This window comes from Oncorhynchus mykiss, chromosome 6 (genome assembly GCF_057628025.1).
Source record: "Oncorhynchus mykiss isolate SJ-2025 chromosome 6, ASM5762802v1, whole genome shotgun sequence".
Lineage (NCBI taxonomy): Eukaryota > Metazoa > Chordata > Actinopteri > Salmoniformes > Salmonidae > Oncorhynchus > Oncorhynchus mykiss.
Window position 1 is genome coordinate 16,720,965 of NC_143027.1, and position 17,303 is coordinate 16,738,267.

The 17,303-nt window shown below is 42.4% G+C and overlaps 1 protein-coding gene across 3 annotated transcripts in view; it reads left to right on the forward strand.

Annotated features, from left to right (window-relative positions):
• Positions 1-17,303, forward strand: part of fibcd1a (fibrinogen C domain containing 1a) — a 108,648-nt gene that overhangs the window by 29,605 nt on the left and 61,740 nt on the right. For 2 of the 3 annotated variants that reach the window (XM_036979470.2, XM_090237064.1), the window contains 2 exons: positions 6,791-6,950; positions 7,390-7,526. In XM_036979470.2, coding sequence (XP_036835365.1) covers positions 6,791-6,950; positions 7,390-7,526 — 297 coding nt within the window. Of the gene's footprint in view, positions 1-5,455; positions 5,576-6,790; positions 6,951-7,389; positions 7,527-17,303 lie in introns of those variants that run through there. The other variant, XM_090237065.1, reaches the window with a different exon arrangement.

Genomic DNA, 17,303 nt, shown 5'->3' on the forward strand with positions numbered 1-17,303 from the left:
ATGAGTCCAAATTTGAGATTTTTGGTTTCAACCGGTGTGCCCAAAGTAAACTGCCTGTTACTCAGGCCCAGAAGCTAGGATATGCATATAATTGGTAGATTTGGATAGAGAACACTCTAACGTTGTTAAAATTATGTCTGTGAGTATAACTGATATGGCAGGCAAAACCCAGAGGACAAACCAAAAAATTCAACCTACCACTATTTTCAATGGCTGTCACTTTCATTATAAGGTGAAGTCCTCCCAGATTGCAGTTCCTAGGGCTTCCACTAGATGTCAACAGTCTTTAGAAAGAGTCTCAGGCTGGTTTTGGAAAAATTCACCAGAAATTGTAGTTTTTCTAGGTGGCTCCCATTTTGGCTGTAGTGTTTCCAAGCGCGTGAATGAGAGCGCGTTCTTTGGTATTTTTCTCCGGTAAAGACAATAACGATTCTCTGTCTTAAATTTTATTGTTTATTTATGTGTTAGGTTACCTAAGGTTTGATTATAAACGTTGTTTGACTTGTTTGGAAAAGTTTATTAGTAACGTTTGGGATTCATTTTGTATGCATTTTGATGGAGGGAACACTGGGTGGATTATTGACTGAAGCGCGCCAGCTAAACTGAGTTTTTATGGATATAAAGAAGGACATTATCGAACAAAAGGACCATTTATGATGTAACTGGGACCTTTTGGAGTGCCAACAGAAGAAGATCGTCAAAAGTAAGGCATTTATTATATCGCTATTTCTGACTTTTGTGACGCACCTGCCTGGTTGAAATATGTTTTTCATGGTTTTGTATGCGAGACGCTGTCCTCAAATAATCGCATGGTGTGCTTTCGCCGTACAGCCTTTTTGAAATCTGACACAGCGGCTGGATTAACAAGAAGTTAAGCTTTATTTTGATGTATTACACTTGTGATTTTATGAAAGTTAAATATTTATAATTCTGTAGTTTGAATTTCGCGCTCTGCAGTATAACCGGATGTTGGCCAGGTGGGACACTACCGTCCCACCTGCCCCCAGCATGGCTACCACAGCATTCTGCAGCGATACGCCATCCTATCTGGTTTGCGCTTAGTGGAACTATCATTTGTTTTTCCACAGGACAATGACCCAACACACCTCCAGGCTGTGTAAAGGCTTTTTGACCAAGAAGGAGAGTGATGGAGTGCTGCATCAGATGACCTGGCCTCCACAATCACCCTACCTCAACCCAATTTACATGGTTTGGGATGAGTTGGACCTCAGAGTGAATGAAAAGCAGCCAACAAGTGCTCAGCATATGTGGGAACTCCTTCAAGGCTTTTAGAAAAGCATGCTCGATGAAGCTGGTTCAGAGAATGCCAAGAGTGTGCAAAGCTGTCATCAAGGCAAAGGGATGACTACTTAGAATAATCTCAAATTTAAAATATATTTTGATTTGTTTAACACTTTTTTGGTTCATAGTTTTGATGCCTTCACTATTATTCTACAATGTAGAAAATAGTATAAAAAAACTTCAATGAGTAGGTGTGTCCAAGCTTTTGACTGGTACTGTATGCTGTTACTAATAGAGGACAACTTGTCTGTTCTGCTATTTTGATATGAACAGTTAGTTTTTCCCATCAGCACTAATTTCAAACTCACGCATTTGATCAATCCCCATCGTGATAAGAATGAGATTTTTTAAAATGAAATCTGCAATATCCCACTGGCAGCCTGACAGCGGGAGGAGTTCATTCTCAAGTACCTGTGTTAACATTTGTCGAAAGCACACACGCACATATAAACACACATATAAACACACACACACCATTATCACTGTGAGTTTCTCACTAATACAAAATACACCATTGTAATCCGATTAGTCCTGGATCAGGAAGACAATAACACTGTCTGTACACATTTACCGTAACATAGTGTATATCGTTTTTTGGGGGGCAGTCTGACTGCTGTTGCTCGGCCATTGTAAGACTTGCTTATCAACTCTGTGGACAGAGGTGTGACCAGTGTCATTTTAAACTCTGCATCAACGTGGGTGTGTTTATTAGGGCATTCAATGGAAAACATTTAAAAACTCTTTGCAACACAGTCCATTTTCCTCTAATGAACACGACCTACTGTATGAGTTAATGCGCAGTGGACTTTTCTTAGCACCGTTCAGATCAGTCAATTTTTATTACGTTTTCTCACAAGAAAGAAAATTACGCTTGAGTCCCATTAGGGAGGTGATAACCTAGAGAATAAGCTATAGTCACATCCCAGGGGCTGCTCTGCCTCCAGCAGGCTTTAGATCTACCAGGGGACGGATACATACACTCACCGTATAGAATGTGAATATTTATTTGCTGAGGAAGGCTCAAGGTTAGGTACTTTTATCTTGTCATAAACGTGTTACATAGTGGTTCTTTTCAGGGGGTAAAGAATAAACACACCATAAATTGTATTCATAGCACAGGGGCATTTTCACTTGCGATTACCAAATGATCCTTTCATTGGTTGAGTGAGTCTCACACACACAACATATTTAGTTTTTGTCACTATTGATTCGAGAGTGATTTTGAAGAATCTGAACTGAGGACCTAACATGTATACAGAACAGGATACCAATGATCCCTCAAACACCTATCAAAAAGGGGATTATTCATGGTGAATGAGTCAGGTGAAGCTGCTGCAGTATTGGCATTTATCATGCATTTTCAATGCTGTTGTTCCCCTCTCTAATCAATAGAGGAGCTTTCATCTCCTACTGAATGGTAATGGTGATATGCTAAGTATGTGTCCTCTGAGTGCCTTTGAAACCCGGATGGCAATGTAACCCTGGGAGCCTGACTCTGCACAGGAGCCCTGTCACTAATGAGGCCTGAAGACACCCTATAGCCCCCTCATTATCTCAATACACACACACCATCTGCGTGGAAAATACAAAATGCTTTATACTATAGACTACATATTGTAGGATACTGTTCATATGATACTGTAGCAGCAGAAGGAGAAATGCAAAATACAAAGCAACAAATCATCAAGATCCATGCAACAGTAACTAGAGCCTAAATTGCACCAGAGTATGTCGGGATGCAGACAATACCGTCTTCCATAGCCCAGTTGTCAAACCTTTTAAAGGCCTATTGTGGTCAAAATTATGTTGTTCCTGTGTTTAATATCATATTGTACGACAGCTGATGAAACTAACACTGTAAAAGTGTGAAAACATTTGATCAGAGTTATTTCCTGATAGTTGCTGGTTGAAAATACAATCTACACAGGACCTTCTAATCAGCAGGTTTTCATGGGCGGGAGTTTGTGCTTTTCCATGGTTAATAGACCAATAACAAAGCGAGTTCCAAACAGCTGGTTTCAAATGTTCCCTCCCCACTCAGATCACACGCAGTCCTAGCAAAATTCTTGCTTGAGAAATATTTGTTGGCTAAAATGCCCCCCCCCCCCCAAAAAATCTATTACAGTAGCAATCGGTGACAGATTTCCATGTGAATATTCTAGAACTCGCATAAAGAACATATGCCATTTTCACAGCAGTGATGTGTTTCCACCAAACGGACATGTTGTGGATAAAAGTCTGTGCGTGATTACACACAAAATATACTTTTTCGCTTACGTTTTCATTTACAGAATAAAAATCTAAAGTTCAATGTGTTTCCATCGCATTTTCAGCTCTGCCGATAGTTTTGTCACAAAAACTGTGTTAAATAGCAAATGTGCCTACTCTGGTTTTGGCACGTGCACTCTAGCCAACAGCTCACAGATACAGTGCAGCTAGGGGAGTCTGCATGATGAGATTATTATGGATAAGAGCGAGAATATTTTTATTTGTCAAACGGCAGTCAAGCTTTAATCATCATGTCACCAGAATAAGATCCTCAAAATGTATTGGAAAGGAGCAGCTAGCTCATCACCGGGCACTCTCGCCACCCTGTGAGAGTTCATCTGTAGCCTAATAAACTGCATAGTTTCTCGAGTCATAGTGGGAGAACCACACACCATATTATCGTGTGACTCCAAGTTTACTTATGATGGTTATTATATCAATTTTTGCGCATAAAGGCGTTTCCACCAGCAGTTCTCTTGGATTAAACTACAAAATGGAAAAAGAGATCTACTGTACTTTTCTAACCTGCTGTCTTTTCTACCCTTTACCAGGGGGAATCAAAACAGCTAAGTAGGCCATAATTAAGCAATAATACATTAGAGACCATGTGTTGTGACATTTGTATCATGGCTGTGACGTGGTCATAACCCTGAGATTAAACCAATCTATTATGACCTGTCTATGGAAATATGAGACTCTTACATGTTGGTTGTTTTGTTCTAAACCACTAGCCTCACAAGACTCGTCTGAAGGTAGCCAAGTACCAGTAAAAAAAAATGAAGGGAAGTATTTCGTTTATGGAAGTACTGTAGTTTAGTGCCTAAAAAAAGGGGTTACATTTAAGAATAGATATATCATTTCCTGATCTTCAGATATAGGACAAACACTTCAAAACAAACTACCTTTTGATTTATTTTATGACTGTTTTATCTGTTTCTCCATGTATGAATCTGTTATTCAATGTGTTTCTATGGGCTATTAGCGCTAAGGACAAATTCTATGTTTCATCAAATAAATGTTATACATATATATATATACTGTATATTTTATAACTAAAGGGGTCCTAAAATTCCAAATCAAATATCTAAATGATCCTTGGTATGAACATCTCAAAACAATTCCATATTGTTCTTAGTCGAACTTTGTAGGTTGCTATGGCAAGCAAAAATGGTATCATAAGGAGTGTGAGGTATAGGGGCTGTGAAACTATCTTTGCGGTCCTTTCTAGGGTAGTGGTTTTTCGATAAATGTCACATATATTATTTGCAGGGCATCATTTGTAAACAGTTGTGGTAGAAGTGGATGGTTCCAGAGTCTGGTCTATTGGTACAGTAGTGCTGCTGACTTTAAACCATATCCCCTAGGAATTCTAAACCTGTTTGAGCCCTTCCTATCTAACTACCCCCTCTGCATCTGTCTCCTTATCTCCTTTCTACCACGCTGTCCTAAATAATGGAATACCAAAGGGAATTGGAATTTCGATCTCCTTAAAAAAAGGAATAGAGGTGGTGCTGTAGTAGTTCACTACCTGCTGGGAGTTCACAGTCCTGCAAGAGCTCTGCTGCATATCGTCACTTTATTATCAAAGTAAGCTCATTAGAACGACCACTACAGGCGATAGATACCCAGTCCGTCGCTACAGTGCTACATTCCATCAGGGCCGGGGTGATTATAGCCTCTGTTACAGAAACAACCGTCTCTGCCCTTTGCCGTCTCTACCCTCGCATAGTCATAGGAATCAAGAAGGAGGCATGACTCACCTCGATTCATATGTCACCCGAGCCGTTAAATTAATACTGGCTGGCACTTCTCCCCCTCCCTTGTCCCTGCCCTCTTTTCAAGTGGCATCCGCTCACTGACAGCCAGCCCAACTCTGCTGCACAGTCACATTTACATTCACACACCGAGTGTCGGAGACCCAAAGCCTAAGCTGTAGAAACACTCTCAGACGAAATTGACATTTAAAGACTAGAGCCGAGGCCTTCTTCCTCATACAAGGTAGCAGGTAAATGCGAGGAGTGTCGTTGTGCTTTCCAGGCAGCGCTTCCTGGGAAGCCATTTGACAGTGTTGAGAATAGTAGCCAGAGGGAGATAAGAAAAACGGTTTTGGAGGAAAGGAGAGAGAGGTGGGGGAATTTATTTATTGATTTCAATGGAGAGACCTCTGGATGTGTTTTCTGTTATTAAGGTGGTAATAACTGAATCTCAAAGCACAGTGTAATTTTTATATTTGGCACCCCCTTGTCATATTTATAGTTATTTTTTATGTAGAGCACATATGATTTAAAATTATGATTGTAGGCCTACATCACGTTTTCCAAGCCGAGAGTTCGAGCAAATCCTATCCTAGAGCAAAATATGTCATTGCACATTTTTTCAAGACGACCTATTGCTGTAAGTACACATATTGTGGAACCACTGCTCATAGTTTTATATTCACAAAGTACAGTATATCAAAGTACAGTATCAAACTGCTGTAGGAGTTGCTACTGTGTGAGAAGAGAGAGGGCTTCAGCAGATCAGAGAAGAGAGGAGTGGAGTGTACACCTCCTGTGGATAGCATGTATTTTTCATACTAGCATTGTCGTTTGAGGCCCACTCGTGATTGACAGGCAAGTGTCGTTGCTACAGAAGCATGTTAGGGAGGGGGCGGGTGGGGAAGAGGGGGACGGACATGTGGGAGGGAATATGTGCAGAGAGTGATCATGTTTTCACCATGTGCACAGGAAGTGCGCTCCCGTCGGCTGTCATCAATGTCAACCCCGGGGCATTGTGGGTCTCCAAAGAGTTCCTATGTCACCTCTCCTTACTGTAGCCTTAACCTCATACAACCATCCGGGATGTCTTGCAAGCCTACATTCTGTTTCGCTACTCAGATTCCAGTCTAGTAATTACGAGGCTACTGTGGACTTCCTAAAACATTCTCATTCTAATGAATGAACACTCACACTCAGGGAGATCCCTTTTCTAATTACATTTACTCCCAATTGTGTGGGGTGTGCTGTTAGTCCTATGTCTATCAAGGGAAATGTAATCTAATTTGTGTGTGTGTGTGCGTGTGTGTGTGTGTGTGTGTGTGTGTGTGTGTGTGTGTGTGTGTGTGTGTGTGTGTGTGTGTGTGTGTGTGTGTGTGTGTGTGTGTGTGTGTGTGTGTGTTGTTGAGTTGTTTTTCCAACTACGGAGTGGGTGTTTAATGAAAGGTTTGTGTGTTTGTTTCCAGCTGCTGTCTGAGAGCCAGATCAACATGGTGAAGGTGATGAACTCAGTGAACGATGCTCTCAACTCCATGCAGAAGGAGACAGGGAACCTGAAGAGCAAGTTCAAGGCAGACCTCCAGAGAGCACCTGTTCGCAGTGCCCGGCCCAAAGGCTGCTCCAATGGTAGGCCTATGGATGGACACCAGTGGTGGCTGGTGGAAGGAGAAAAGGGCAATGAGTGCATGGACATCTCCTAACTACACCATGTCAGCTGTAGAAATGGTTGATCCTTTGAGCTGAAGTAAACCATATGTTTGGCCAACTAGATGTATGTAATGCCTGACAAGGCTATTTCACAATTTCACTAGAAGGAAAAAAAGCACAGCTTCATACTGAAATATGTTTGCATACTACACCTCTGATACCACAAATTATTTTTGTAAAAAAATTGCATTTCTATAAAGTACAGGATTTGGACATGATGAAGTGAAGCTGTCTGGACAGATTCAGACGGCTGACTATTAAGTGAAGAAAATGTTGGAGCTCACTGGTTTCATTTAATAATTGATATGATAAAATCCAGGATTTAAAAGTTAATCTGGTGTCTATCTGATCTCGCTAGGCTCCAGACCTCGGGACTGCAGCGATATCTACGCAAGTGGTCAGCGGGAGGACGGGATCTACTCGGTCTTTCCCATGCACTACCCTGCTGGTTTCCAGGTCTTCTGTGACATGACAACGGACGGAGGAGGATGGACGGTGAGTGTCTGATCCCTGTATCAACCTGTGTCACGCCCAGCTGTTGCGTAGGAGAAACGACGATGTTCATGTATGGTCCCAGCAAACCGGGAACATTCCCAGAACATTAGCTAAGATTCCCTATAAAGATGCATGATGCAAAAATGGCTCTGCCATTTTCTGGTTGCTAAAATTCTAATAGTTCCACTGTTTTCAGTTTATGTGACAAAACAAGAAATGATAGTGTAGAGAATCATTATACTATCTAAACCGCTATGAAATATATTTGACATAACCAAAAATATAGTATTTCCAAGATTAAGTACTGTTCAAGTGAAATAATGTGCATATTGTCAACATATGAAGTGCAAAAAAAATATGGTTGTTTTCGTATGATTAAACGCTGTTGAAATACAATTAAAATTAAAATGCCTCAAATTTCCATTCAAACATCATGGGGATGTATTCCAAAAACGGCTTTAAGGAATACACATTTGCATGCTAAGAATGTTGTGGTAATATTAGGTCAAACTTAAAAATAACATGTTCTTGAAATGTTCTGAGGACCTTGAAGACAAAGTCTTGGCATAAGCTTGCCTTCTAGGCAGAGTCGCAAAGAAAAATACATATCTCAGACTGACTAAGATGGGCAAAAGAACAGAGACACTGGACAGAGGAACTCTGCCTAGAAGGCCAGCATCCCGGTGTCGTCTCTTCTCTGTTGCCAATGAGACTGATGTTTTGCGGGTACTATTTAATGAAGCTGCCAGTTGAGGAATTGTGAGGCGTCTGTTTCTCAAACTAGACACTCTAATATACTTGTCCTCTTGCTCAGTTGTGCACCGCTCCTCTTTCTATTCTGGTTAGAGACAGTTTGCGCTGTTCTGTGAAGGGAGTAGTTCACAGCGTTGTATGAGATCTTCAGTTTCTTGACAATTTCTCTCATGGAATAGCCTTCATTTCTCAAAACAAGAATAGACTGACGAGTTTCAGAAGAAAGTGCTTTGTTTCTGCCCATTTTGAGCCTGTAATCGAACCCACAAATGCTGATGCTCCAGATACTCAACGAGTCTAAAGAAGGCCAGTTTTATTGCTTCTTTAATCAGAACAACAGTTTTCAGCTGTGCTAACATAATTGCAAAAGGATTTTCTAATGATCAATTAGCCTTTTAAAATTATAAACTCGGATTAGCAAAAACAACGTGCCATTGGAACACAGGAGTGATGGTTGCTGATAATGGGCCTCTGTACGCCTATGTAGATATTCCATAAAATATCTGCTGTTTCCAGCTACAATAGTGATTTACAACATTAAGAATGTCTACACTGTATTTCTGATACATTTTTTGTTATTTTAATGGACAAAAAAATTGCTTTTCTTTCAAAAAGAAAGACATTTCTAAGTGGCCCCAAACATTTGAACGGTAGCGTATATATTTTTATAATATTTTTTTTGCAAAAAGTTAGGGCTTGAATGACGGGTCGCCACTGACAGTTTAGCAGTTACTCCGGTCGGCCCCAGTGTCAATAAATTAATCAAACCAAAAGCTTACCTTGACTTGGAAAAGTTCCAGTGTTGGATAGTCATAGCCAGCTAGTTAACATAGCATCCCTCTCTGCTTGAGTTGGCTGAACTATCTTTTGCTTTCAGTACTAAATTAATTTTCTGATCCTTTGATTGGGTGGACAACATGTAATTTCATGCTGCAAGAGCTCTGATAGGTTAGAGGTTTCCTCCGGAAGTTGTCATAATTACTGTGTAAAACAATGGAAGGGGGTGAGAACCATACGCATCCTAGGTTTTGTTTTGAAGTTAATGTACCTAGAGGAGAATGGAAGCTAGCTGTCTTCTGGGTACACCATGGTACCCTACAGAGTGCTGTTGAGGCTACTATAGACCTTCATTGCAAAACAGTGTGTTATAATCAACTATTTGGTGACGTGAATATATTTAGTATAGTTTTATCTAAAAAGGATAATAATAGGCAGGCAGGCAGGCAGGCAGACAGGCAGACAGGCAGGCAGACAGGCAGGCAGGCAGGCAGGCAGGCAGGCAGACAGGCAGGCAGGCTGTCAGGCAGGCAGAGAGATGCAAGCACCAAACCAACTTTATTTGTTTATTTTTACTTGAGTCACAGAGCAGTTAAAAGTATGGCCTTTTCTAAAAGTATTACTCACTAATTCATCAAACACATAGGAGCTTTAATAGTGGTCCGCAAACTATTAGAAAAGTTCTAATTAAGTCTAACTTTTCAGGGTATGTTTGGACACATTCATTTCTGTTAATATTCTCATCAATAGTATTGAAGTGACCTCTATCACTTTATTGCTCAAAAGCCAATTATTCTGAATTATGGTTCTAAAAGGGATCACTTAAAAGTGCCTCTTTCTCAATTTTCAAATGCATTGCAATGTGTTTCAAATATAATGCCCAAGTAACTGTTCAAGTGTCTTGAAGATAATATCCAGGGGCTCCTTGGCTTTCCTACCTCTCTTGCATTTTATGTTGCTCTTGAATGTAATGTAGTACAGAGCATCAAACTTTACATATGACAACATGACATGAGGTCAACAAAAATCCCTGCATGGGGTTTGCTTTATTTGTCGTTGGTCACCCGATGGACATCTTCCTCCTATATGTAAGCAAGTGGACTCCCTATCCCGCTGGTGCAGTTTGAATAAGTTCCATTCATTTCCCCGCCTGCAGTCACAGTCAAGGTCTGCAGAAACCCCCCAGATGGCTTGTGCTGAGAGGAGCGGTGGTGAAATGGCATTTTAAACTGAAAAGAGTGTGATATTCATAGATTCCCCCCTGCGGGATGGCAATAGCTGAAATAGTGACCTTGCAGCATTGCCTCTATGACTTGTTGAGGTCTCCAGGGCTCTAGAGTCATCTCCCCTTAGCTTGATGTCTAGAGACTGGCTCAGGTTGGTTTAGCAGAGTAGTACCAGGAGACACATTCCCAGACCAAAGAGTCCAATGAATGATTCAAGGAGAGCCCTTTGTTAGCTCTCCATTAAACCAACTGTGGGCAACCACCGCTCATTAGGACCAATGGCTCTGATAAACTAATTAGCCATAGTAAGGCAATTCATAAGGAGAATATTACAGACCAAGCTGTTTCCCACCGACGAGTTTCCTATATTTCTGATACATTTTCTTCCTTCTGAGCACATCTCAGCAGTGGGAGATGGAAGGCGAAGAATGGTGCATTTACAGGGAATTAATAGTCACAGCGACCCTATTCATCATCGCTGGCTTCCAGCAGTTTCCTGATGAGGATGCAGTCTCATCTCTCTCTGCACCGCTGAAGAGCTGGGAGCTCTGCTTTCCTGAGGTACAGGAGGGCTGCTGGTACACTCTCAGACATACCCCCCCCCCTCTCTCTCCTGCTCTCTCTCTCTCTCTCCACTCTCTCTCTCCTCTTTTTCCTCCATTTGTTTGCCATATAAACACATGAATAGAATATGAATGAGGAAGCCAATTTATGATGTGTGGTACGAGCCTTAGCCAAGTGCTTCCTCCAAGGTCATAGTGTTGGAATCCAGTATTACCGTAGTGTTAGCCTCGTGAGAAAGCCAGATCATATCATACAACCCTAATGGAAAGCATGGATGAAGGTACACTACATGGCCAAACATATGTGGACACCTGCTCATCGAACATCTCATTCCAAAATCATGGGCATTAATATGGAATTCGTCCCCCCTTTGTTGCTATAACAGCCTCCACTCTTCTGGGAGGCTTTCCACTAGATGTTGGAACATTGCTGTTGGCACTTGATTCCATTCAGCCACAAGAGCATTAGTGAGTTTGGGCACTGATGTTGGGCGATTAGGCCTGGCTCGCAGTCGGCATTCCAATTCATCCCAAAGGTGTTCGATGGGATTGAGGTCAGGGCTCTGTGCAGGCCAGTCAAGTTCTTCAACACCGATCTCAACAAACCATTTCTGTATGGACCTCGCTTTCTGCACGGGGGCATTGTCATGCTGAAACAGAAAATGTCCTTCCCTAAACTGTTGCCACAAAGTTGGAAGCACAAAATCGTCTAGAATGTCATTCTATGCTGTAACGTTAAGATTTCCCTTCACTGGAACTAATGGGACTAGCCCAAACCATGAAAAACAGCCACAGAACATTAATCCTCCTCCACCAAAGTTTACAGTTGGCACTATGTATTCGGGCAGGTAGCGTTCTCTTGGCATCTGCCAAACCCAGATTAGTCTGTTGGACTGCCAGATGGGGAAGCGTGATTCACCACTCCAGCAGACTCATTGCATTGCGCATGGTAATCTTAGGCTTACAGTATGTGCGGCTGCTCGACCATGGAAACCCATTTCACGAAGCTCCCTACGAACAGTTCTTGTGCTGACGTTGCTTCCAAAGGCAGTTTGGAACTCGGTAGTGATTGTTGCAAAAGAGGACAGACCATTTTTAATGCCCTACATGCTTCAGCACTCGTTGGTCCAGTTCTGTGAGCTTGTGTGGCCTACCACTTCATGGCTGAGCTGTTGTTGCTCCTAGACATTTCCACAATAACAGCACTTAGTTGACTGGGGCAGCTCTAGCAGGGCAGACATTTAATGAACTGACTAGTTGGAAAGGTGGCATCCTATGATGGTGCCACATTGAAAGTCACTGAGCTCTTGGAGATTGGAGATTGTTTGGCTGTGTGCTCAATTTTATACACCTGTCAGCAACGAGCATGGCTGAAATAGCAGAATCCACTAATTTGAAGGGTTTATCCACATACTTTTGGCCATGTAGTGTATTTTCTCTGAGGCAGCCTGATGTTGATAAGGTGATAAAGTGAACAGAACAACCACTTAGTGGTTCTTTGTAGTATAATTGGTAGAAAATGGCGCTTGTAACATCAAGATAGTGAGTTAGATTCCCGGGATCACCCATCCATAAAATGTATGCACACATAACTGTAAGTAGCTTTGGATAAAATCTTCTGCTAAATGGCATATATTATTATTATTACAAGCCAGAGTGAGTTGGCAGATGTCACTCAGATCACTCTGATTTCAGTTACATGTTGAGGCTTAACATCAGCTGTGGTGGTGAAGGAAAGGGTTACCTGCTAATAAACATTTAATATAACATTTAATATATATATATATACTGCATATATATATATATATATTATTTTTTGTGTACTTTTACCCCATTTTTTACCAATTGGTAGTTACAATCTTGTAACTCCCCTTGCAACTCCCCTATGGACTCGGGAGAGGCAATGGTTGAGAGCCATGCATCCTCCGAAACACGACCCTGCCAAGCCGCACTGCTTCTTGACACACTGTTCGCTTAAGCCAGCCGCACCAATGTGTCGGTGGAAACACCGTCCAGCTGGCGACTGGGGTCAGCTTGCAGGCGCCTGGCACGCCACAAGGAGTCGCTAGAGCACGATGGGACAAGGAAATCCTGGCCGGCCAAGCCCTCCCCTAACCCGGAAGACACTGGGCCAATTGTGCGCCGCCTCATGGGTCTCTCGGTCACTGAGGCTCTGACACAGCCTGGGATCGAATCCAGGTCTGCGATGCAGTGCCTTAGACCAGTGCGCCGCTCGGGAGGCCCCCTGCTAATAAACTTTTTGATAATTAACCGTCCCCCTGGTGGAAGCTCCATAACCAGGCCTTCTTTTAGATGAGCTCCTGAGTGGCGTAGCGATCTAAGGCACTGCATCTCAGTGCTAGAGGTGTCACTACAGACCCTGGTTCGATTCCAGGCTGTTTCACAACCGGCCGCGACCAGGAGACCAATGAGGCGGCGCACAATTGGCCCAGCACTGTAGATAGGTGGGTTATGAGACTCTGGTGTGCAAATATGCCTAAGAAGGAGTGTCTCCATCAGGACACTTCATGCTCTACAGGAGAGCTGTCAAAGATCAAGACCTCGGAGGCCCAGCATCCATACATTACGATCACATTATAACCATCATCTGGAGGGGTTGTCACTAGCTACCACATCCACAAAGTCATAATTATGGCTAAACCCTGCCTATTTCTACAAAAATATTTATACAATATAGCCAATTTGTACTTTGTAGCTGTGGTAACTAGTGACAACTAGTTACTGTAGTGATCGACGATATGACAGTATGCCCTCTGCTTTTATAACATTTCATAAATGCCTATCTATAGTTATAAATGGCAGAGTTGTAGTATTGCCAGTACTTTTGATCCAAAAATGCTTTTGATTTGTTTTATTTATTTTGTCTTGTTTTAAAGAGAAAGTAAAAGAAACCAGACAGTAAAACAGCCTCTCAGGGAGATGGTCTTACAGGGAACCAGTCATCCAGGAATCATTCTCTGTCTAACCAACTGGGGGGATTGCTCCAGCACACAGGTCCTCACTGTCTCTGGCACGACAGAGCATGGGAATAAGTTTCAAGTTTTAATGTCACATGCACAAGTACAGTGAAATGCCTTTCTTGCAAACTGAAAAACCAACAATGCAATTACAATGTATTAGTAGAAAAAAAACATGAGAAAAATAATAGGAAATATGAAATACACAATTAAGTAAGTAGGTAAGCATACTATATACAGGAAATATTTCAAAAAGGATTTTACATGTGCAGGGATACTAGAGGGATGGAGGTAGATATTTTATTTATAGGGGTGAGGGGACAGTGCAACAGGATATAAGTAGCAGCAGCTTTTATGTGAGTGGGTGTTGTTGTGACGTTGTATTAGTTAATGTGACGACTGTTGCTCATCGAATGATTACAAGTTAATAATTGTGTGATTAACTGAATCAAGCAATTATTAACTCATTAACCTGCGGCACCATGGGAAAACTAGTTTTTATTGAGTTTCTATTTCCCAAATGAACTCAAAGAATATCAGAGTATCGATTTTACAACAGCCGCTAATTAACCAGTTACCTCTACCAATCTCGTTCTGATCGTCGTATAGTCCGGGAATCTGCACGGACCCGGGTCTCACCAATGAGTTCGTACCACACCAATCTTAGTTGAATATTTATTTACTAAAAAGCTAAAATGATGATAAAAGTTACACATAGACAAAACACATTATAGGCTATTGATTAGAACTTAGTATAACGGGCCAACACACTATGGCGCGTTACCCACAATGAGGATTTCAAAAGAGAGAGAAAAAAGAAAGTACACAAGAGAAATATACATTTGGGTGAATTTGTCAGCTATGCTATTCTAACCCTGGCCTTGCCACAAACTGCCGCTCTTATGGGTCAGAATATAATGATGTAATTACATGGGGATGATCTCCGAGGATTCTCTGCGTGGACCGTTCCGCTGTTCGATGACGCACTTCTCCTGCGCACCTCCCTGCTCGTCCTCCCGGTGTCCGTGTCCTTTTTGGCTTAGGAGTCTGTTCCCTCAACATTTTCTCTGGAAGGGGTCTTCTGAGGACAGACAGCTCTGTAGCTCAGAGCTCACAGCATAGGAATGAAACCCTTTAGATACCACGATTCGATGGGAGATGGAGGCTAGGTGGTTCAACTTGAATTCACCCGCTTAGACACAGCTACTCATCCGTAGCTTGGGTAGAAAATGATTTTTTTGTCCTCAAACTTGCGTTGCGTTCTGGGTTCGCTGATTTTTTTAGAACTTGCTGCAGCTGGGGTCACGTAGTCCTCCTGTAAATTCTATACTCACAGGTTTTATACCCTTGGGTCAGAAGTGGGCGTAGCCGCCTTTAGGGCAATACTCTGGGCGTACCAAGTTAATGAGGCAAGGTCCAGATTTTACTCAAATCCAATTTTAGACAACTAACTTAACATTTCATCTTCCCCAAAACATTCTCTTTGATTTGGATATTTTCCATACAATGTACAATGTATAAACATCAAACATATACTAGGAAAACCCTTCACATTACAATGTTTTTGTAATAACGGCATCTATTAACCTTTAATAACAAAACAAAAATTACATACATTTTCATATTCCATCTATCGTCATGGCCACCATTGTGGCTGACGGAAACCATTGTTACAAAGTCCCTTTATTTCATGATTAATGTTTTGAGTCTGGTTCTCCATAGTAACAGCACAAAGGAATTTGTCCGTGGCCTGAGATTTACCAGGGGCGTGAGGGGTCATAAAACCCCCCACATCTTCAGACCCCTAGATCTCTCCTCCTCTGTTGGGGTTGAGAGATAATCTGTAGGGTTGTGGTCTCCTGTAACCTGACCTGGTCAGGACAGTCATGACAGTGTGCTGGTGTGTAAATGTATAGTATGTGCATATTATGTGTGAGTGACTTAATGATGGAGTGAGTGTTTGTGTGTGTGTGTGTGTGTGTGTGTGTGTGTGTGTGTGTGTGTGTGTGTGTGTGTGTGTGTGTGTGTGTGTGCGTGCGTGCGTGCGGGGCGTGCGTGCGTGCGTGCATGTGTGTGTATGAGAGTGATAGTGTGTGAGTGTGCATAGAGACAGTGCAAAGATTTTAATAAAAGCTCAATAAATATACAAGTTTAACTCAGATAGTCCATGAAGCTATTTTGTTAGCAATTTGTCAGTCGTATTGCTTGGGGATAGAAGCTGTTCAAGAGCATGTTGGTGTCAGACTTGATGCACCGGCAGAGGAAATAGTCCATGACTTGGGTGGTTGGAGTCTTTGACGATTCTTTTCACACTGCCTGATATAGAGTTCCTCGATGTGGAACGTGACGAGGTTGGACCCAGGTGCAGAGAAGAGACCAGAGGAAGAATCAGTGGTTAAGAATAAACGTAATACATTTCTAAGAAACGGTAGCTACAGGATCACAGTACACTTGAAAAACAACAAACACTAAGTCTCAAAAACTCACTCAGGAAACTAATGCACACTGTAAACAATTCAAGCTTCCACAAGGGACAACAGAAAACACACCTCTTTTAACCAACAAAAAAAATGTTGAGTTAAATTGGACACACCTGAGTGTCGTTAATGTCTCTAGGACGGTCTCTGCCGCCCTCTGGTGACAGGTGGAACCATGATGTACTGGGCTGTCCACACAACTCTCTGTAGCGCCATGCAATCGAGGGCGGTGCTATTTCCATTCCACGCAGTGATGCAGCCAGTCAATATGCTCTCAATGGTACAGCTGTAGAACCCCCGTTTCCTGTAGTCCACGATCAGCTCCTTGGTTTAGCTGACTTTGAGGGAGAGGTTGTTGCTCCAGGCACCAGGCTGCCAGGTCACTGACCTACTCCCTGTATGCTGACTCATCGTCACCGGTGATCAGGCCTACCACCGTCGTGTCGTCAGTGAACTTGATAATGGTGCTGGAGTAGTGAGTGACTACACAGTTGTGGGTGAACAGGGGGTACAGGAAGGGACTAAGCACACACCCATGTGGGGCCCCTGTGTTAAGGGTCAGCGTGGCTGAGATGATGTTGCCTTCCCTCACCACCTGAGTTCGGCCTTCAGGAAGTCCAGGATCCAGTTGCAGAGGGAGGTGTTCAGACCCAGAGTCCTAAGCTTGGTGACGAGTGACGAGCTTGCAGGGGACAATGGTATTGAACTCTGAGCTGTAGTCAATGAACAGCAATTCTCACATACTGTAGGTATTCCTCTTATCTAGGTGGGTGAGGGCAGTGTGGAGAGCAATTGATATCGCATTGTCTATGGATCTGTTAGGGCGGTATGCAAATTGGAGTGGGTCTAGGGTGTCTGGGATGGTGGAGTTAGTGTGTGCCATAACTAGCCTCTCAAAGCACCCAATGATTATAAAAGTGAGTGCTACAGGGCCGTAGTCATTGTAGCATGAAGCCTTAGAGTCTTTAGGAACAGGAATGATTGTGGTAATATTAAAACATGT